Below are 23,218 nucleotides of genomic sequence, written 5' to 3'. Positions count from 1 at the left end.
GCCGGAGGAGATAAGAAAGAGGTGTTGTGCGTCGCGGTGGTGGTGGTTGTGCGGTGCTGCCGGAGATTGAGTGGCCGCGCGGCGCTGCGGACGGGCGGCGGACGGGTAGCGAGAGGGAGAGGGGGAGCCGAATGGAGAGAGAGAGAGAGAGAGAGAGAGAGAGAGAGAGGATTGAAGGAGATAAGAAGAATTCACGCTGCAACATGGCAAATGGCAGAATTCACTATTTATACAAGGGCATTTCGGACATTTCACGCAAAAACTGGCTAAAATTTTAAATTTTAATCCTATAGGCTAAATTTTAAGTTTACAATATGAAATAGGCTAGATTCATATATTCACACTTTTAAAAATGCTTGTTATGTATGCATAAATTTGTAGTTGTGAACCTCTCTCTATCGTGATATTACCTTTTGTCCAAAGTACTCTAAGTTAAATATTCTCAATCTTAACCATGGATCTTAACTCGGATCCAAGAGTTGTATTTTGTTTCACTGTATTCTTATTGTCTTTAAGTTCGTAAAGGAAGTTGTAGTTACCTCTTATTCACTAGAATATACAAACTTTAAGTAAACAACCACAATTTGTTGCGAATGAGTTGAAGAATAATGATGTAATGAAACAATCCATAGAAGAAACATATAAAAGCAGAATGAATGTAAATTTGATAAGATGATCAGAAATCAAAATCATCGTGATTAGGCTTGGGGGAGGTGAGCAAAGCTGTGTAAAGCCTAAGTCTGTCTTCTCCAAGCGAAGAGCACCTCGACAATGGCCTCCTCGGCCTTATAAAAGAGAGGGAAGTGAGCGTGAGACGGTGCCGATACCTCCTCCACGCAAGCTGAATGGCAACAGCCGCCCACGTTCGCCATCCTGGCGAGTAGTAACGTGCGCTCCTCTTCACCTTCTCACTCACAAATGTGTAGCGGAAGTGTTGTGTGACATACTTGACATCCTCTGCTTCAAGCCCGAAAGCCTCTGTGGTTTCGAGAGTGATAAGTGAGGAGGAAGACGGTGGAAGCCTCTCGACGAAAGGTCTTCTGAGACACCACGACAGCAGCTCATCTCCGCTGAAGTTCCCAGGGCCGAGCATGCAGCAGCTCTTCACCCCGTCACGCAACACCTGGCTGCTCTGGAGATGCCCTCTGACGATGAACAACATCCTCTGCACAGGATCACCTTCTCTCGTTATGGTTTCTCCCTTTGTAAAAATGAGGGATTTGACACGGTCGCATATGTTCTCGAGCACGAGATTGTCCATGTGCTGGAACAACGGCACCTGCCTCACCAAATCCAAACAGAGATGATATTTGATATCTCTCCTAAGCCCTTCAGGAAGATTGCGAGTCATCTCACATTCATCAACTCCGCGCATTGCAGCCCACCGTTGCCGCTCATAGTTGCGCACCCTCTGCCTGAACGCCTGCGGCAGCCGCCTCTTTCGCATCCACCACTCTATGTTCCTCATCTTCAACTGCATTGCTTGCTTCTTCGACGTAGTTGCATGCAAGAAAACCTTGATGTTACCAATCAACATTGTGACCAGCAGGAGTCCAGTGGTAAGGACAATAATGATAAACACCACTTCTAACCAGTCAGTTGTGCTCTCTAGGTTCCCGAAAGTACTGTTAATTGTTTCCATTCACAAATTAATTCATCATTTCCATATATATCACAATTTCATCAATAAAAAAAATGGTGCGTTACCTTAGAGTCATGAGTCCCCAAAATATGGGAAACAATACTTTCTCGAGACGATTGTTATTGGTAATGAGCTGAACAGTCCACTTATAAGCACCATAGTCGAAATTGTCGTAATTTTGTAGGCAAGAAGACCTTGCATGTCTGTTCTCACCCCAAATGAATCTTGTTCTATCACTGATGAGATCTTTAGTTCCATAGTAAATGGAATCTTGGCACGCCATCATTGTTATGTCGCAACTCTTGGTCGCCATGCATTGTTCCTTTAAGCATCTTGCAGCCCGTTGGATGCCTAGCAAGTACCAGCATGCTCCTACGGCCTGTCAAATATTTTATTGATTAACACATATTTTCTTTAGTTTAGATAATGAAACTGAATGGACACATTAATATATAACTCGCTAAAAATAATTAGCAGTAAAATAAATAAAAATAAAAGGTTCAAGTATATAACAATATAATTTGAAATTTTTTATTTAAAATCAATTTATAATTAATATCCGTGTCATTATATATTTATCTATATATATATATATATATATATATATATATATATATATTGTTTTAGGAACTAGTTTATACTTTTAACTTTGGGTTCATATTAGACGACTTAAAGGTATTGTGTACTACCTCCGTCCAAATATTGTTGGCCACATTCTTTTTGGCAATGAGATTAAGAAATTGAGTGTTATGTTTTAATTGAGTGTGGCCCACCAAAACTAAAGAGTTAATTAATGAAAAAAAAAGTAAGAAATCGGGTGCTTTCTTCTCACTGCTTTGGGCACTTCTTCTTCTTCTTCTCACCTTCTTCTCCGGCGAGTTCGACGCCGCCAGCGACATCGACGACCCAAAAATCACTCTTCTTCTTCCCTATGCTACGCCACCAGAAATCGAACCCAAAATCGAAACCCAGAAACTTATTTCTCCGCCGACCACCACTCTTCTCCTCGGCGGTTCTCGTGCTTTGCAGCCACGCCGTGCACCAGTATGCCGGTGATAACAATGGTGGTGGAGATCTGAAGATATGACGATTTCTGATTCCTGGGACGATTTTTGAAAATTGGGGCCAAGGGTTTTCAAGCAGCGCCACTGATAGAGATAGAAATTGGGGCCAAGGGTTTTTTTTTGCGTTCTCTCTCTCTACTCTCTACCGTCTCTCTCCCTCCCCTTCGGCGGACGGCACCGGTTTCTCCAGCAACTCTTTGTCGCCCGGCGACTATCTGCCTCGCGCCACCCTCAGATTTAGGGCTCGCCACCCCCAATTGCGACCGATGGTTAGGGCTCCAGCAACTCTTTGTCGGCTGCAGATCGGGGGAAACCTTGGGGGCTGGGATCGGTGGTTAAGGTCTGGGACGGCGGCGGCCATGGTAGTGCTGTGGTCGCCGGAGGGTTACGCAGAGGAAGGAGGGCGGCGACGTGTCTGTGTGTGTCTAAGGGTTTAGGTTTAATTAGAAAACTTTAGTGGGACAAACCAAAATGGAAATGTGGCCAACTTTAATGGGACGGAGAGAGTAATATATAGAGAACATGTTATATACCTTTGGCCTCTCTCTTGGTTCAGATCTAGCATCTCAAAATTTTTTATTTCACTCTGTCACTCTATCAAATTAATTATTTTAGAAATAAATTTATTATGCTATAATGGATCATAAGTAACATTTATAACAAAAAGATTGAAACTTTTAAAACTTCTATACCCTATTTATCAACCCTAAAAATTAATTATTAACTAATAAAATTGAAATTAATTACAAAATATTAATTATATATATATAAATATATATTGAAATTAATTATATATATTCTAATTGAGTATAATAACTCTAAATAATAAGTATAAAATTAAACTTCAGAAAATTAAAATTTAAAGAAAAAAATTAAAATGAATTTTAAAAATTAAAAATTTAGAACACTTTATCTCAAATCAAATGCCTCTCGCCTCTCCAATTAAGATCTACATTATTCGATTTCGAACGAACATTCCATTAATTGCAAGGTGTCGTTTATTATAAAGAGAAGTATCTAGATTTTAAATTATATATAACCAAAGCATTTACTACACTTAAGTCGTAATTTTTTAAAGAATGAATGTTGTTGTGTTGTTAGAGTACTTACGTGAGATGCGACAAAGTAGGCGATCATGTTGAGAGCAATGCCCCACCAAACAGTGCCAAAAATGTAACCAGAGAAATTTTGCATACGGCGGAGCAGACATACTGAATGGTAAATTTTGGGCAAGTATTGAAACACGAACATTACCAACAACACCGTCATCACCACCGTCGTCCATCCTCTTTCAAGAAGCCTTGGGATTATAACCCAAATTACAATCTGCACAAATTACATGTATCTATTAATTAATCACGATTTTACTTTTAATATTTTAATCCGATAGTAACGATTGCTTAAGAGGGACATTTCAAATTTATTATTTGTATATAAGTAGTGCTAAATGGCCATAACTGCTGACAAAATATGATCTTATGAATAAATCCTCAACATTATAATCAAAATGAGAGAGAGAGAGGGAAAAAAAAACGCAACATAGTTAGCAAACACTTATTCTTTGGATCGTTCCAAAACGTACACATGTATGAAACTGCATTTTCTTTGTACTTTTCAAATTTAATCCTATGTCCCACCGTTTAACTCGGCCCACCCTTATTTATGTTAATTTCATAAAAATAAAAAACTTTATTATATAATTAACTCTAATTATTACTCCTTCCCATTTTAATTATAGGTCGTTTTAGGGTATTAATTAATTTGTTAAATATATCTCATTTTGGTTTCTTTTGTCAAAATAGACCTCATCATTTAATTCAATGAAAGAAGATTTTGAGAGTTCTCATCTATTCACGTAGAGATTTTAGAGAAAACATACCATTTTTATTGACAGACGAAAATAATAATAAATATACAATCTTCATAGACGAAAGGAGTATTTAATACGGCCGTGTGAGTCTACATATATGCTAGGATCCAAACTTTTAGCTAAGAATTTCTTTTTTTCTTTTCTTGAAATTAGCTTAGATGTTTTAATTTTTATTTTTTGAGTTGGAGGATAAATAATTGTCATTCATACCACGATTACTTACTATTAATCCACCATACTAGGACAAAATTTTAGCTTACTAAACCCGCGTAAATTTTAAAAGTGAGACAAGAGATAAAACAAATAATAAAATAATGGATCTGATATGTCAAGTAGGTTGGGCCAGCCCAACCTAGCCCAAGCTTGTGATTGCCCACTCGAAGCCAAGAACGGCCCACTTTAAGTAGATCAGGCTGAATTGCGCTTCGAATCATACGAATTAATTACTTTCTCTCATCTAAGAGTTTGGATTACTTTTAGTGGTACGAATGTTAATAAATGTTAGAATAGCCTACCTTTTGAGGGAGAGATCCACTTTTATTATAGTATTATAATAATAAGATAAAAAAAATAAAAATAAAGAGTTTATGGTGAATTATATATAGTAAAATTGTGAATAAGTTGATAGGTGAGGATAAAAAAAATAAGGGGTTTATAGTGGACTATTGTCCAAAAATAAAAAATGCACACTTTTATGAAACATATCAAAAAGATAAAAAAATGCACTCTTATATAATAAAGAGAGTATTACTAAAGGCTACAAACATACTTTAATATATGCATGTGTTATTGTGATTTTTATAGACTTAATTATAAACATTTTATTTTCATAACTAACACTAAATATATCTTGAGTTACTCCCCTCGCCCACTAAAATTATAATGTAGTTTGTAGAGCACGAGTTTTAATCAAGGGGTTATGGCAAAAAACTACATGAACTTTAAAAAAAGTTGCAATTTTCACCTGAACTTTCAATTAAGCCAAAAAACACATGAATTTATATTTTTGTTGCAATTTTCACCTAAGCTTGACTTTCAACAAAATTGAAGCTTAATTGACAGTCGAAATCAAGTCAAATATATTAAATTTTATTTTCTTAGACTCCGAGCTTCTAAATACTCATCATCATCATAAATTAGACCAAAATCAGGTGAAGTTTCGATTGTCAATTAAGCTCTAATTTCATTGAAAGTCAAACTTGGGTGAAAATTGCAACAAAAATATAAATTCATGTATATTTTGGCTTAATTGAAAGTTCAGGTGAAAATTGTAATTTTTTTCAAAGTTCGTGTATTTTTTTGCCATAACCCCTTTAATCAATGATTGGGAGATATGGATAAAATAAAGACAGTGATCCACCAATATTGAGTAGAGAAAGAGACCCATCAAATTTAATGTGTTAAATGGTTAGTTTTTGTAAATATTGAATGTAAACAAGGTTTAAAATATAAGAGATAGTTTTCAAAAAAGGAAAGTCTACAATTTTTATAGACGGATGAAAATAGTAAAAGACTACAAATTTCGTGGACGAGGGAAGTATAAACTATGTTAATTCAAAAATTAAAACTATACTCCGTTCATAATATAATCTTATAATGTATTCTATTAATCTTATAATGTATTCTATTAATAATTAATGTACATTCTCCGTTCATAAAATTCATTTCATATTATAACTTCATGCAAACCTATTAATAGTGTACTTCCTACGTCCAAGAAATTTAATTGTGTATTTGATAAGTGGAAAATTGTCCCATAAATTAGAAAAATGGTGATAGTTTTAGGTTTATGTGGGTCCATTAATGAAAATATGTGTAAATATGTAAGAATTTTAAGGGTGATAAAGTTAGTGAGATTATTTCCAAAAGTAGAGTAGAATTTTTTTTTTGTGAATAGACTAAAAAGGAAAATTAGGAAGAGTTTTTCCTAAGTAGGAGGCGAAATTTGGAAACAATACTCTATTAACCTTTCTCTCTCTCTCTCTCTCTCTATATATATATATATACATGTTGTGTGTATATATATATGTGCTAAAATAAAAACTCTTTTTTAAAATATAAAATAAGAACCATTTTCACCCTTAGCCCCTAGATCATCAAGATCTATGACTGATTCTTCACTTGGTTGGATGAATTCAAGGTACTACCGTAATAGGTTCGAATCACATGGGGGTCAAAAATTTAATTTTCAAAATTCAGATATTTACACACCAAATTCAGATGTATTCTACATGGGATTCAGAAATCTCAATCGTTAGATAACGGGTAAATTAATGGTGTAAATTTGTTTATATTTTTTTACTTTAATAGTGGTTTACAACCTAACCACTCCATATATATATATATATATATATATATATATATATATATATATATATATGTATGTGTGTGTGTGTGTGTGTGAGTATATATATATATATATATATATATATATATTATAGAAAAGTTATATTGAGAATGCTAAATGTATTTAGAATTGAGAATTCGTGCGGACACACCCAAATAAGCCAATAATTTCTATGAATAAATCAATATATATAACCCATAATAGGCATTCTAGTCTGGGTTTAAATTTTGGATAAGGCGATATTTTCACCATATTAACTATATGTGGCTATTCGTGAGTTATAATATTTAGTCATATTGTTCACATAAAAATGAACAAGCGATGGTCAGATTATGTATATGTGTTGTATTTAATTGTTCACGATCTGACCATTTGTTGAACATGTATTTAATGTGTTTGTTCATGATTGACAGTTCTCACGAAAAGATATGGTTCTCACATAATCCTTTACCTATATATATATATATATATATATATATAAACACGTATGAATTCGTTTTATAAATGTATCAATTGCGAAAACTAAATTTTTTGCTATCTATGAGCTTTGAACCCGGGACCATGAATTTATCAAATAAGGTGATGAATCAATCGTAGATCTTGATGATATAAGGGCTGAAAATAGTTCATATTTTATATTGTAAGAGGTGTTTTTATTTTAGCCCACCACTATATATATATATATATATGTATGTATGTATGTATGTATGTATGTATGTATATATATAGGGGAGGGCTACCGTGAGAGCACCTCTTAAAATAAGAAATAAAAATTAGGAAAAACGTATGAATTTTATGTAGAACACTATGAATTCGCTGTATAAAGGTATGAATTGCGAAAAATAAATTTTTGCTACCTTCGAGATTCAAACTCAGGACCATGAATTTATCCAACAGGACGATGAATCAACCGTAGATCTTGATGATCTAAGGGCTGAAAATGATTCTTATTTTATATATTAAGAAGTGTATTTATTTTAGCCCTCTTATTCATATATATATATATATATATATATATATATATATATATATACATATATAGGGAGAGGTTCAAGAAAGAACCATAAATAAAAAAAGAACGGAGAACTATTTTCAGCCATTCGATCATCAAGATCTACGGTGGATGCATTATCTTGTTGGATGAATATAGAATCTGGGTTCGAATCCTGAAGAGAGCATTTTTTTTAAATTTTTTTAGTGCATTAATTTTAACAGCGAATGCATTAATTTTTACAGTGAATGCATTAGATTTGATGGTTCTCCCGTTCTCACAAATAATGTAGTTCTCTCTAGAACCACACCCTACATATATATGTAGGGATTAGATCAAATAAAAACTTCTCTTAACGTACAAACTACAAACCACTTGCACTTAGTTTATAGTAAAATAATTGCACTTCATTTATAAAGTATCTGCATTTTAGTGGTTTGGGGTTCGAATCCCAAAGGGATCAAAATTATTGTGCAATTTATTACCACGGAAATCCAGATACTTTATATGTTAAGTGCAGTAACTTTATAGCTTAAATGCAAGGTTTTTAAATTTTTATGTTAAATAGGTTTGTATTGGAACTCAACCATATATATATATATATATATATATATATATATATATATAGGGAGAGGTTCAGGAAAGAACCATAAATAAAAAAAGAACGGAGAACCATTTTCAGCCATTCGATCATCAAGATCTACGGTGGATGCATCATCTTGTTGGATGAATGCAGATCCTGGGTTCGAATCCTGAAGGGAGCAATTTTTTTTTATTTTTTTGAGTGCATTAATTTTAACAGCAAATGCATTAATTTTTACAGTGAATGCATTAGATTTGATGGTTCTCTCGTTCTCACAAATAATGTAGTTCTCTCTAGAACCACACCCTATATATATATATATATATATATATATATATATGTGTGTGTGTGTGTGTGTGTGTGTGTGTGTGGAAGGTTTACGGTATAAATACTTCTTAACATATAAAATACGAACTAGCTAAAATGTATGAATTTTAAGTAGAACACGTATGAATTTGCTGTGTAAATGTATAAATTACAAAATGAATTTTTTTTGTTATCTTTGAAATTCGAACTCGAGACCATGAATTCATCCAACAAGGTGATGAATTAACCGTAGATCTTGATGATCTAAAGACTAAAAATAGTTCATATTTTATATTTTAAAATATATTTTTATTTTAGTCAACCCCTATATATATATATATATATATATATATATATAGAGAGAGAGAGAGAGAGAGAGAGAGAGAGACGCTACAAAATAACACACTTTAAAATATAAAATAGGAACCATTTTTTAGTCTTTAGATCATCAAGATCTACGGTTGATTCGTCACTTTATTTGATGAATTCATGATCCTGAGTTCGAATTTCATATGTAGCCAAAATTTTAATTTTCACAATTCAAACATTTACATAGAGAATTCATACATTTATGTACAATTTCTCTAAGATTAAATCTCAACCGTTAGATTATGGGGCGTAAATCTATTCATATTTTTATTCTCTAAGAGTTGTTTTTAGCTTAGCCATCATATATATAATTCGTAGCAAAAGTACTTTCAATCCATAATAAGAAAAACGTATGAATTGCAAGGGAAACAATTACGAATTCAGAATCTCCATATAATTTGTTCTGGGCTATTAATTCACTATGATCTAATGGACATGATTTGTTCCTATTTTATACACTTAAAAGTGTTTTCATGGTAGCCCATATATATATATAGGGAATGGTCCAATGAGATCTCTCATAAATAATGGGATCTTAGATTGTTTTGTAGGTGTTGATTTAATGTATCCTATGACTGATATTTATCTTCAGGGAGAATTTTTTTACCTGAGTTCGATTCTTGGAAGGAGCGAAAATTTTACTAATTTTTTTAATATAGCTATTCAATTCTATATATTGCCTTATATGAGAGAGAGAGAGAGGGAGAGAGAGAGAGAGAGAGAGAGAGAGAGAGAGAAATGGAGAATGGATCAAATGAGAGTGTTCCTTAGAATGAGAAATGAGAATAAATTTGAAATGTCAGACATTTTAAATCGTACGATTGAGATTAATCCATATGAATTGAGATTAATTAATGAACAAGTTAATAATACACATAAACAACACTTGATCATGGATTCAAATCATGGACGGGGTGAAATTTTACCACATTAATTTAATACGGTTGTTCCTGCATTATAATTAATTTATTTATAATTTTTTATTGGTTTATTCATAAATTTTATTAACTATATTCTTTACATATATTTTTTCGTAGATCTTAGATCTAGATTGTAGATATAACTATCTTAGGATCTATAAGTCATCTCATTTATTAAAATACAGTGTATTTTCAACCTATCCAACACACACACACACACACAGAGATAGGTTGGGTCATGTCCTTAGGTAGTGTGTCGTATCAAATCTAAACCACACATTTTATACATATGGCGCTAAGAACACGACACTTAGAAGAGAGCTTCGGATGCATTTATAAGGCAAAATACACATAAAGGTAAAATCAGAATAAATTTTTTGGACATTAGTTATAAATTTTTTTTTATTTTTTTTTTCTTTTAAATTTTTGAAGATGATATTTGTCATGCATAAGTTTGCACACAAAAATACATCGATATACATGGTTTAGACTCGAGTTGGGGGGGGGGGATAGGAAATTATTTATGTATGTTGTTAAACTTGGAATCATATTACATTTTTGTGTGTTCTTCTTGCAATGAAATAATTATTATTTTTAACAATATTTTTACCATTTAAGGAATATAAATTTAAATCCCATTCGTTTTATATAAAGTTGATGAAGTAGTTCTAAAATAATATTTTATCAAGTTAAAAATGATAAATTTATAGTACTAGTATATTGGTTCATATATATGAGGACAATTAAAATAATATTTTAATAACTAAATCAATATTACTTTATTAACTTTTTGTTAAAAATCATAAATTCTGAAACTATTTATATTTTATATATAAATTAAAATTTTAAAAATCTTCTTTTTTCTTTTTTTGAGCGAACTTGTGCATTGCACATGGTATTGACTATAATTGGGGTACAATCAGCCGCGCGTAATCAATAAATAATTGTTTTTAACTCAAACGGAAGAAATTGAAATTTGAAGAAAAAGTAAAAATATTGAAAGTTGAAAAGAAATGAGACCAAAAAACAGCATATATAGCGGATAGCAACTCCTAATTAATATATCAAAAATTCATAATGTGGTGATTGTAGTTATCTACATGGAAACAGTTTACATTCTTATTCTTCTTCTTTTTACTTGTTTGTTTTAGCTACCGAAGTTCATGTGAAGAAATTTAGTGAAGCATGAATACACTTTCCCCCTTTAATTTTCTGTTCAGTTTAATTATACCGTAAAACTTTAAACTCATGAGGATTATCTTACATATTCATAATTCTCTCTACTATATTATAAAGACTCTTATTGAATAAATTTTGATTTACTTATAATATGTCCATATATTATATGTTAGATCTCAACCTCTTGTTGCTATATCAAAAGATAATAATGTTAGAGCTACTCTTGACCATATAGACCCTTAGTATCAACAACAACATACCTTAATCGTGGACCGAACTCCTCACATACTCTGATACTACTTTTTAACGTTGGACATCAAGCGCTTACTATTGCACTACTTAAAGTAATTACTAGCTATTAAGTTACTCATAATTAACCATATAGCGTCACGAGTTCGAGTATGTCTCTTACAAACACGGATGCTAGCCCGCAACCCAACATTATATATTAAATTTAAGGGCAATGGTAGTAAAATATGATATATATATATTATATTTACCTTTTGTATCTTTATTTATTTTAATTTTTAAGAATAGTTTAGTTATTCTCCTCAAAAAAAAAAGAATAGTTTAGTTATTAAGTTACATAGGTTTGGTATACAAGAGAAATAACATATAAAAAAATCTTTTGTATTTAAAATTCTTCAGTTAAAGTTGTAATAAGTGAATTAATCAGGATAAATATATATATATATATATATATATATATATATATATATATATATATATATATGGAGCACGGAAGGTGAAGATGAATTAATATGCTGAGTATAATATATTATTAGTAAAGTAAGATAAATTATAGATACGTAGAGTAACTTATTGAAAAGTGTGTGTGGGTAATTTAAGGAGGCGGGGCGGTCCTGTGACCCATCAGCCATGTAAGGACACACACGCTCACATGTGCTTGTAAGAAGCAAGCGATGTGAGGCTAACCCATCAGTCATTACCGCATAAGCACCAACATGATTTTACACATCCTATTTTGTCCCATTGCTTCATCAAACTACACCTTCGATAATTCCAAAACAAAACCCTTGCAAAGTTTGGTAGCATACCATATTCTATATACCAACAGATGTATGTATCGTTTTTCTCGTGACCACTAAAGATTAATTGGTGCATATTTGACCAAAAGAATTTGAGGCAGATAGATATATATATATATATATATATATATATATATAATTTGAATGAAGTAATTAATTAGTGTATTAATGAAGGATGATTAAAAGGATGGATAATTAAGTACCTGAGGCAAGGGCAGGATGACGAAGAGATCAAAAGTGAAGCCCTTGCGCGATTTGAAGTATTTGAAGGCGACGGTGGCGGCGTCATGCATTCGGCGGTTCATCTTCAACTGCAGCCATACGTTCCAGAGGTGCAAGGCGTCGATCATGCAGCGGAGCACCGTGACGGTGACGGCGAACCACCCGTCCACGAAGAGGCACATGCAGCTCTCGCTTATCGACAGGGTGTAGAAGAACAAGGGGTCCACAAACAGCCCCACCGCGCAAACTAAGAGGAACAATCTGTTCCATTCCTGCACCCACGTCGCTCTAGGGTCCAAAACCTTACCCCAGAGCCGCCACCAGCGCCGCCGGAATCCGCAACCGCCCTCGGACCTCGCCGGATTAGTTACCTCCTCCTCCCCCTCCGCCTCGTCGGAATCACTGTCGTCATTGCTGTAGTTGTAGCGGAGGCCTTCTTGCTCGCAATTCGGCATGATAATTGATTTTCTCCTTGGGAGAATTTCGTTAATTGAATCTGTTGGGATTAGGGAAAAGGAATTAATACTAGGCTGGTTGGTGAGTGGTGAGACAAAGTGCGTTGTGTCTGAACTCATTTGATTGCATATATGGAATGGAGAAGATGGGGATGTGTAATTACTTTAATGCCCCTGCAGTTACACGTCAATTCACGGCCTCTTTGGATTTATTTGCTCCTGCCTTTTACATGTTCCAGCTATTATTTTATGGTTGAGAATTTTCTATTTTAATTATGAGTAGTGCTATTCATACATAATAGGACATTTTAGTCATTTTCTTTACTTAATTAATGCTAATTACCTGATATAGTGTTTTACATATATACCCTAATCGATAGTTTAGGTAAAAATGAGTAAAGTCAAAGTTGTATCTTTACACAATAATTAAAGAACTTTTTACCATAAATATACTGTACTAATTAATTAACTAACTCACAAAGTTAAATTATGTTTTACTAATTATTTCAGTTTCATTTTTTCCTTTTGATTGAAAGATTTCGATCAGAAAATTAATTTTACTTATTTTGATTATTTCAATTTTTTAGTTACATTTATTTGATTAAAAAATGAATAAAAATAAAAGAAAGATAAAACCTGGCAAAAACCACAATAAATGACTAAAGTTAAAAGTTAAGGAAAAAAATAAAGTAATGACAGTGTTGGAAAAAAAATTAAACTAATTTAATCGTATATGATTAATCTATTTTCTTCTTCTACGAGCTTCTATGTTGGTTTTGGTCCTAAAGCCAAAATAATTTTGATATATTTTTTATCTTAAATAATAAATCAAAAGATTTCATTATAAATGTTTCCAACAATTTAATCAATAATCTTGATTTATTTATTTTTTTCACCTATAAATAATAGTTTATTCATATAAAATATATAATTTTATGTAAGACATATTATGTTCGAATTATTAATAAAAACTTACTTAATGTCATTATCATCTATATTTAACTATTTTTAATTCAAGATTTTTAATACTACCTCCGTCCCTGAAATAAGTTCATCTTTTTTCTTTTTGGGACGTCCCCCAAATAAGTTCCTATTTCTTTCTTTTCATTTTTGGACAACTACACCACCACTAATAATACTTTATTTATTCTTACTTTTCACTTTTTCACCACTCTCAATACTAATTATAACACTTTTTCACCTTTTCACAACTCTCAATACTAATTATAACACATTTTTCTCCACTATCAATACACTTTACCACTTTTCTTTAAAACTCGTGCCGTCTCCAAAGAGGAACTTATTTCAGGGACGGAGGGAGTATTATTTAAAAATTTTCATAAATTTATTAATTTATCAATTAAAAATAATAATAATAATAATAATAATAATAATAATAATAATAATAAAAATAATAATAATAATAATAATAATAATAATAATAATAATAATAATAACATTATTCTAATCGTAGAGATACAAAATACAAAATTATAGTTGAAAAGAAAAAAATATAACTATAAAAAAAATTAAATTATAAAATATTAGGAACATGGGTGTTCGCGATTTGGTTTGGTGCGGGTTGACATCGAAACCAAACCAAACCGTAAAATAAGGTTTGATATTTTTTTTTTAATTCAAACCAAACTATATTAGTATCAAAACAATTTCAGACCAAACTGTATTAATGTGATTTGGTCTTCAATTTGTTTTATATTTTTTTACTTTCTTGTTTCAAAGTAATCAAATAACCTTCAAAAATAATAAAAATAAAATACTATTGAATATATAGCCCAAACACACTAGAAACTAGGGGTGTGCAAAAACCGAGCCGACCAAAAAAATCGACCGAAAATAAGCCGAACCGATCGGTTATCGGTCGGTTTTTTTATCTGGTCGGTCGGTTCGGCCCATTTTTATTAGAAAAATCGGTTTTGTCGGTCGGTTCGGTTTTCCCAAATCTGGTCGGTCGAAAACCGAACCGACCGATAATGTATATGTATATTATTTTTTATTTTCCTAACCCTAACCTAAAGGCTACAGTCATCTCTCTATTCTATTTTTTTTTCTCATTTCTCTCACGCTCACGCCACATCGCATTTCTCTCCTCTGAATCCTCTCTCGTCGGCGGCCACCCCTAACTCCAATTTCTCCGGCGACACCAGTCCAGACAGCCTCCCCCGGTCCCCCCCACACCCACCCACCCAGTCTGCCGCTCCCTCCCAGTCGCGAGACCAGTCCAGAGTCGCCACTCCCTCCCATCAAAGTCTGCCGCTGACGCCACCCTTCCGCCGCGCTGCAGCCCATAGCGACGACTCCAGACCGCACCAGCCCACAGCCGCTCCTTCCGCCGCGCCAGCCCGCAGCCACTCCTTTCGCCACGCCACCCTTTCGATTCCTTCTTCGAAGAGGTAGAGGAAGGTGAGGAATTTCGTGTTGGGGCTGATTTCGTGAGGGATTTAGTGTTGGAAGGTGAGGGATTTGGTGTTGGACTGATTTCGTGAGGGAATTGGTGTTGCATGGTGAGGGATTTGGTGGACTGATTTCGTCTCGTCTCCACATATTCGGTCGGGTTGGTTCGGTCGGTCGTAAACCAAAATTTTATCGGTTCGGTTTTCGGCCGGTTTGAAATCTAATTATCGGTCGGATCGGTTCATTTTCTTTTGAACCGATCGGTCGGTCGGTTTGATAAATACTAGTCGGTCGGCCGGCCAAACCGACCGATGCTCACCCCTACTAGAAACTATTCTAATACATAAATGAAATGACTTTATGTGTATTTTAAGAATTAGAATAAAATAACACCTTTTGCAAAAAATCAAGAAGTTGTATAAACTTCACATCTTCAACTTATGTGATAGAATCCAAAATCCAACATGAACATTGTATGAACAAAAAATATGACAATAATTAATAGCATATAATGAGTAATATCTAGTTATGTACACCATTCCTTGCATCTTTCATTTTTAACATAGAAAAACATAACTACATATATAAGTGTGCAACAAATAATAATAATAATAATAATAATAATAATAATAATAATAATAATAATAATAATAATAATAATAATAAATGGTTTACGGTAGCCAAATCTAAACCGTAAATCATATTTTTTTTTAAATTATAAACCAAACCAAACCGCACAAAAACCGTTTGATTTAATTTGATCTACGGTTTAAACCAAATTGTGAACACCCCTAATTAGTGACATTGTAACTTATCCATATAGTGATATATATATTTTTTTAAAATATATGATAATTAAGTCCTAAAAATTATTATATAATGATTTAAAAATATATATAAATATAAAGATAAAGTTTTAAGCTTTGCTTTTGAAACCCAAAAAAAAAAGCAATACAATTTATATTTGGGTATAGCAATACATTATAAATGTACATTTTTGTTTTTGTTTTTTGTCTAATTAACGATAAGTTTGAGGGAGAAAAGATAAGTTTGTATCAACGAATATATCTAATTAGCAATACAATATTGATACTAAGCGAAGAAGAAAAAAAAAACGAAAAAATAATACTGAAAACAAGCACCTGCCAAATGCTCGATGAAATGTTCCACAAAAAAATAATAACAAAAACGATGAAATTTTCCAACGATAGATTGTTGCGGATGCCATTACCGGACAAGGTGGCAAAGTTTATTATACCTATAGTCTTTCACCCAAGTTCGAATCCTATACTGCTCATTTGAAAAGTTCATATTTACCACCTATCTTCTCTTTTTTACTTTGTATTTTCATTGATGCTTGTTGATGAAACTTTTTTTTTCCCAGAATTTCTTTTCCTTGTAGAAATTGATCGGAATCGCCACAAATTTTCTTGAAGAATCGTAGTTCTTGCGAGTTTCAGATAACCCATCTTCTCTCTGAAAGTCTACAATTTTGGAGAAGAGAAGAGGAAAGTCTACAGTTTTGGAGAAGACTCGCCATTTATGATTTAATGTGAACTAGCATTTGCACCCCGTGCAATGCACGGAAAATATTTTTATATTTTTATATTTATATAAAATTGATATCAACTTAATTTTTATACTTATAAATATAACAAAAAAATAATTTTATGAAAAGTTATAACATGAGTAAAAAGAACAAAACAAAAAAAAAAGATTTTTTTACAAAAAGAGGAGAGATGAGAGAGAATTTTTTTAAAAAATTAATCTTTAAATAAATGTAACTCTTACATTTTAAATCAAATATTAACATAAAACATATTAAATTAAAGCTCTTATTGTGATATTAGATTTGATATGCATATTAAATATTTTATAAATAGTTGAATTTCACAATTTTAGAAAGAAATAAAATAAAAAAATAAGAACATAAAGAAAAATGAATAAATAAAAATTATACTTGACAAATAAACCTTCAATTTTATTATAACTACAAAATTGTCATTTATTAATTTGAAATTAAAAATTACCTTCTTAATATATTATAAATTAGTATTATGCAAATATAAATTTGTAAATTATTTACAACGAATGCCTATAAATTGTGTACACACATATATATATAAACATATAAACATATAATTCATTATGGAATTTTAAATGATTATAATGTGTTTATTTTAAATTCATTTTTTAAATATCATATATCAAATTAAAGCTTGTATCATGATCTTTAATTCAAGATCCATATTGCATATAATTTCTTGAACGGGGATTTTTAAAAATAATGAAATTAAAGAAAATAAATAAAAAACAATTTTTTATGCACAAAATTATGTTATATTTCCACTTTCTTAAATCCAAATGCAATTTATCAATCTATTGCATGAATTAAAGCAGTTTTTTTGGTGCCCCACGTGGGACACGTAATTTTAATTAAGTTAGTTTACTTAATTTTTGAATATATACAATAAGCCATTATTTTTTCAATAAATTACAAAATTGTCATTGAAATCAATTTGAAATTGATTTCAAATTGGAAACTCCCTTTTTAATATAGTATAGATGCCTCGAAAATGTGGATATAGAATTTGATTTTGGATGGAAATATTAAGTTACCATAAATTTGAATAAGGGCATAGAAGGAATGCATTATTATTATAATATAAAAAATCGAACCGGGGTATATAAAATCGGACCAAACCGGTTTAATTTATAGGGGTATTATGTATATACATAATATGTATACATAGATTAATTGTTTAATTATTCCCCTCAAAATTAATACATATGGTCGTGTACATTTACGTCCGTACTACTTTGTAAGGCTTCAAATTTCGACCGAAAAATTATTTTATATTGCTCCCTCTGTTTTATCGAAATTGAATTGTATTCTTTTTTTTTTATCAAAAATAAAATAATTTAAAGTTTTAATTAACAAAACTAATTGCATCTCTTATTTTATTTTTTTGTATAAGCTAGATATCTAATGAATTTGTTTTATAAATTATTCAAAGGTTATAGTAATTAATTTTTATGAAATGATTTAAAGACCATGGTAAAAAATATATTGTTCACTACAGTCTTTTGAGATATTTATGAACGATTTTATTTGTAATTACATGTTTTTAAAACAGTTGTACTCTCTCTATATATTTTATTAGTACTAGTTGTGCTCTCACTTTCGAATTTAAGGAATTATCATTGAGTTTGTCATATTTAATTCTCACAAACTTTGTATTTGTTGTGCTCTCATTTTCGAATTTAAAGATTTTTGAGTGAGTTACGTTTATCATAATTACTTCTCACAAATTTATGCTGTACTGTTTGTGCTCTCACTTTTGAATTTAAATTTATCATTGAGTTTGTCATATTTAATTCTCACAAATTTCTGTTTGTATTTCGTTTTGATGTTTTTTTTTTTGAGGAAACGTTTTGATGTTTTGTAATAGTATCAGTTTGTCATTATTTTCAGTAGTACATTTTTAATATAGTCTTATATTTTCTTTTTACATATTTTCTACATTTATATTGGGACTTTTTATTTGATTGCGTGTAATTTTTTTATTGAGCTCTCGACGTTTTTGGTGATTTACTATTATTTCTGACAATATCCTATATCTATATCGTTCATAAGTCATCCTAAATAGTTTATATGTTTTCTTTATGTTTTTAGAAAAGAGTCGCATATAAATTCCTATCAAATTTACCATTTAATTTAATGATTTGGTAGATATTATTTCTAAATAATTTAAATGACCGGTTTCTTTTTTTTTTTTTTTTTTTTACTTGGGGGAGCTGGGGAGGGGGAGCAGTGGGGTATGAACCCGAGACCTCACTGTTCACAGAAAGGAGGTCGCACCGCTTGGTGTCCCCCGGGGACAAATGACCGATTTCTTATATACTTAATTACTTATTACTTATTATAATATGTTGACAAACTAATAATTTATATCTTTCAAAAAAAAAAAACTCCTCCGTACACAAAGAGTGTGGTGGAGTGGAGGGCACCGATTTTAATAAAAAAAAATTAGAAGATGTGATTTTAGTGTTAAAGAGTAGTATTGGGCCCACCAAATTTTAAAAGTAAATGATGAGTATTTTGTAAATATTGAGTGTGAATGGAGTTTAAAGTATAAAGGAGGTTTCCAAAAAAAGAAAAATACACAGTTTTTGCGGACGGACCAAAATAATAATAAACACACGATATTTGTGAAGGGACGTAGGCTCAATATAGTAATTTAATTAATTATCCTAATCCCTTATCCGATAGTCGTTGTTTCGTGAAATCTTGACAACGTATCAATCGATTTTCTTTATTTGCTGTAATAAAATCTGATGTGTATGAATAAGAGAAGGGAAAAAATAGGAAAATAGTTATCGAAAATAGAATGGAAAATGTAAGCAAGAAGTTGAGTAGGGCAACAAAATGATACGGCAAACTGATATTATTCTCAAATAAGTTCGAACGACACAGGTTCCATGCAGCTTCGTCGTTTTTGTTGTTTAGCCCATCAATTATTTATGTTAGCGAAAGAAAGTGCATGCAGCTCTCGCTTATGGAGAGGGTGTAGTTTAACAAGGGGTCCACAAAGAGGCCCACGCCGCAAACTAATCATTTCCATTCCTGCACCCACGTCGCTCTAGGGTCCAAAACCGCCACTCGCGGCGCCGGAAACCGCAACCGCCGTCCAAGCTCGCCGGATTAATTGCCTCCTCATTGCTGTAGTTGTAGCGGAGGCCTTCTTGCTCGCAATTCGGCATGTTAATGTGTTTTTCTGTTTGAGAGAATTGTTAATTAAATCTGTTGGGATTACGGAAAAGGAATTAATTCTAGGGTTGGTGAGTGGTGAGACAAAGTGCGTTGTTTAGACAGTGATGAACCCATTTGATCGCAAATATGGAATGGAGAAGATTGGGGTGTGTAATTACTTTAATGCCCTTGCAGTTGCACGTCAATTCACGGCCTCTTTGGATTTATTTGCTCCCCCGTTCACATGTCGGGGGCAACACCGATCCTGGGGTGATGGTTAGTCTGAAGCTCTCTGACATCGCTATTCGATCCCTAGCATGATTTTGATATGAGAGTTTTTTGGGTGATGATTAGTGCGAAGCTCAACAAATTACCATATCTTGTTGTCTCACTCCTCCTAAATAAGACTGTTTTTCCATCTTAATGTTTTTTCTATTGGGTTTTTATTAAGATGCCCCTACGTTGTTTTTAAGGGGTTGAGGCTCTTTGTTTTTTCTATTTTTTTTCTTCTCTCAATAAAATTTGTAATTTATTACTCTCTCCGTCCACAAAGAGTGTGTGGTGGAGTGGAGGGCACAGATTTTAAGAAAAAAGTTAGAAGATGTGATTTTAGTGTTAAATTAGGGTAATATTGGGCCCACCAAATTGTACAAGTAAAGGATGTGTATTTTGTATATATTGAGTGTGAATGAGGTTTAAAGTATAAAAGAGGTTTCTAAAAAAGAAAAATATACAATCTTTGTGGACGGACGAAAATAGTAATAAACACACAATCTTGACAGATGGAGTATTATTATGGTTGAGAATTTTCTATGTTTTCTTCTGTCAAAATTGATACATATGTCGTGTACTAGTTTGTAAGGCTTCAAATTTCTACCAAAAAATCACTTTATATTATTCTCTCCGTCCATGATATCGTTTCCACTTTCTGGACAACACGAGTTTTAAGAAGTGGTGGATAGTAGTGGGTATTGTTGTGAGTGGAGTTTGGGTTCCACTATTGTTGTGAGCGGAGTTTGTGGAACCTTATTATTATAAATAGAAGTGAAAATGATACTGTGGAACCTTATTGCAATTTTGATCCATCCACAATATCATTTTCACTTCTATTTATAGTAATAAGATTCCACAAACTCCGCTCACAACAATAGTGGGACCCAAACTCCACTCACAACAATACCAACTACTATTCCCCATTTCTTAAAACTCATATCGTCTATAAAGTGGAAACGATATCCATTATCTTGTGTTAAAACACACGTGGTTGTAGGTGGTATTGATGTAAGTCGACTTACAATAAAGACATTCAAAGACCACGAGCCGTGGTCTTTGAGTACGTAGATAATTGATTTTTTTTTCTTGTACTGCATTGGTTCAAAGACCGATTTTTTTATTACATAACAAATCAGTATTTGACCTATGTAGTAAATGAAAAATACCAATTTCTTCTTTTTTATATACTCCCTTCGTCCCCTAAATAACTTTCTAGTTGGGGACGACACGGATTTTAAGAAAAAGCTAGCTATTAAGTATATTGAAAGAGATGAAAAAGTGTTATAATTAATATTAGAAGTTGTGAAAATATGTTATAATTAGTATTGACAGTGGTGAAAAGTAAAAAGTAAGAATAAATAAAATATTAATATTAGTGATGAGGTAGTGTCCCAAAATGGAATAGGAAGTTTTTTGGGGAACGGCCCAAAAAGAAAATATTTGAAGTTATTTGGGGGACAAAGGGAGTATATCACTACAGTTTTTCACCAATGTCGTAGGTGAAAATTAAAACCTTATTTATTTTTTTTTATTAAATTTCAATATTTATTAAAATTGGGAATAACCACAATTATATTTATTACAATACAATCAATTCTCAAAATTTGAATATATCCATTAATGTAATACCTCATTTTCTTATAGCTAAGTTTAGAAAAAATTTGAACTTAAAAGTTAAGGTGATTCACGCCGCAAAAAGAAAATAAATTTATTTTAATTCCAACACAAATGATTTACAAAAAGTAATTGTAAATTTTAGTTATTTAATTTTTATGCATTTCATATTTATTTGAATTGCGCATTTTAGCATTTGCATGAGCTATTTAATTAGCGAACCCTGAGAAGTTACTACAGTTCCGATAGTTCAATCCTGAGCATTTTTTTTGTCAAATCAACACCATACCCTACGTTCTCTACCAGCCACCCTACACCATGCTTGTGTTGGATTTGTATACTGAAAGCAAGAACGTTTTATACTTGTATACAATGTTTCTTAAGTTCACTATTTAATCTCCTATCTGATTGTGTTCATGATTGCATATGTATGTCCTTGTCTCTATATAAGTAGATTATATGGTGTGTTGTAGATCACAGAAGACCATATAATTGTATTTGTATTTGTATACTTGAAGCAAGAACGTTTTATACTTGTATACAATGTTTCTTAAGTTCACTATTTAATCTCCTATCTGATTGTGTTCATGATTGCATATGTATGTCCTTTGTCTCTATATAAGTAGATTATATGGTGTGTTGTAGATCACAGAAGACCATATAATTGGAATAACCTTAAAAGATATAAACTGATCACAACCGAGATGACTCTAGGACGAGTCGTTGGTTTATGCTGCAGTATAGATGGAAGGAGTTTGTCTTGACTACTTGTCTATACTGGCACGTCGTAACGTATTGATAGGATCACAGTGAGGATCAAGATCTCGGTGACTTAATAAGATCTTAATACTAATAAGGTTTCAAATATATATGTTGATTCGTGTATCACTTTGATTTACTATGGGTGAGAGTTATATATTAACTTGAGTACTCTGTATTTTGGGTGATATTGGTTAATATATGATATTTAATTATCTGTATTCGTACTCGTATCTGGTATAGGATAATGGCATCCCCTTAAGGAGCTCAAAAGGTATTACTTGTATCTGGTATAGGATAATGACATCCCCTTAAGGAGCTCAAAAGGTTTATTGCGTTAAACCCTGCAGGTTGATTAAGTTCAGACGCAATAATAAGGGTTAAGTGGTACTCCCTCCGTCCGCCAAAAG

The 23,218-nt window shown here is 32.0% G+C and overlaps 1 protein-coding gene across 1 annotated transcript; it reads right to left on the bottom strand.

Moving 5' to 3' along the window:
• Positions 1–564: 564 nt before the first annotated feature.
• LOC130987026 (cyclic nucleotide-gated ion channel 4-like) lies at positions 565–13,118 on the bottom strand. Its single transcript, XM_057910586.1, has 4 exons — positions 12,524–13,118; positions 3,817–4,032; positions 1,708–2,021; positions 565–1,625 (listed from the first exon to the last, which is right to left on the bottom strand). The coding sequence occupies exons 1-4, from the start codon at positions 13,115–13,117 to the stop codon at positions 677–679; spliced, it is 2,073 nt and encodes a 690-aa protein (XP_057766569.1). The 5' UTR covers position 13,118; the 3' UTR covers positions 565–676.
• Between the last annotated feature and the right edge of the window lie 10,100 nt (positions 13,119–23,218).

Source organism: Salvia miltiorrhiza, chromosome 5 (assembly GCF_028751815.1).
Source record: "Salvia miltiorrhiza cultivar Shanhuang (shh) chromosome 5, IMPLAD_Smil_shh, whole genome shotgun sequence".
Taxonomy (NCBI): Eukaryota; Viridiplantae; Streptophyta; class Magnoliopsida; order Lamiales; family Lamiaceae; genus Salvia; species Salvia miltiorrhiza.
Note: the sequence above shows the minus strand (reverse complement) of the source record. Positions and strands in the feature narration are given on the sequence as shown.

Coding starts and splice junctions, on each gene's coding strand:
- LOC130987026 (XM_057910586.1), bottom strand. CDS start 13,117: ATGAGTTCAGACACAACGCACTTTGTCTCACCACTCACCAACCAGCCT. Junction 4,033..12,523: donor TCATCCTGCCCTTGCCTCAG/GTACTTAATTAT, acceptor TAATTTGTGCAG/ATTGTAATTTGGGTTATAAT. Junction 2,022..3,816: donor CCTACTTTGTCGCATCTCAC/GTAAGTACTCTA, acceptor AATATTTGACAG/GCCGTAGGAGCATGCTGGTA.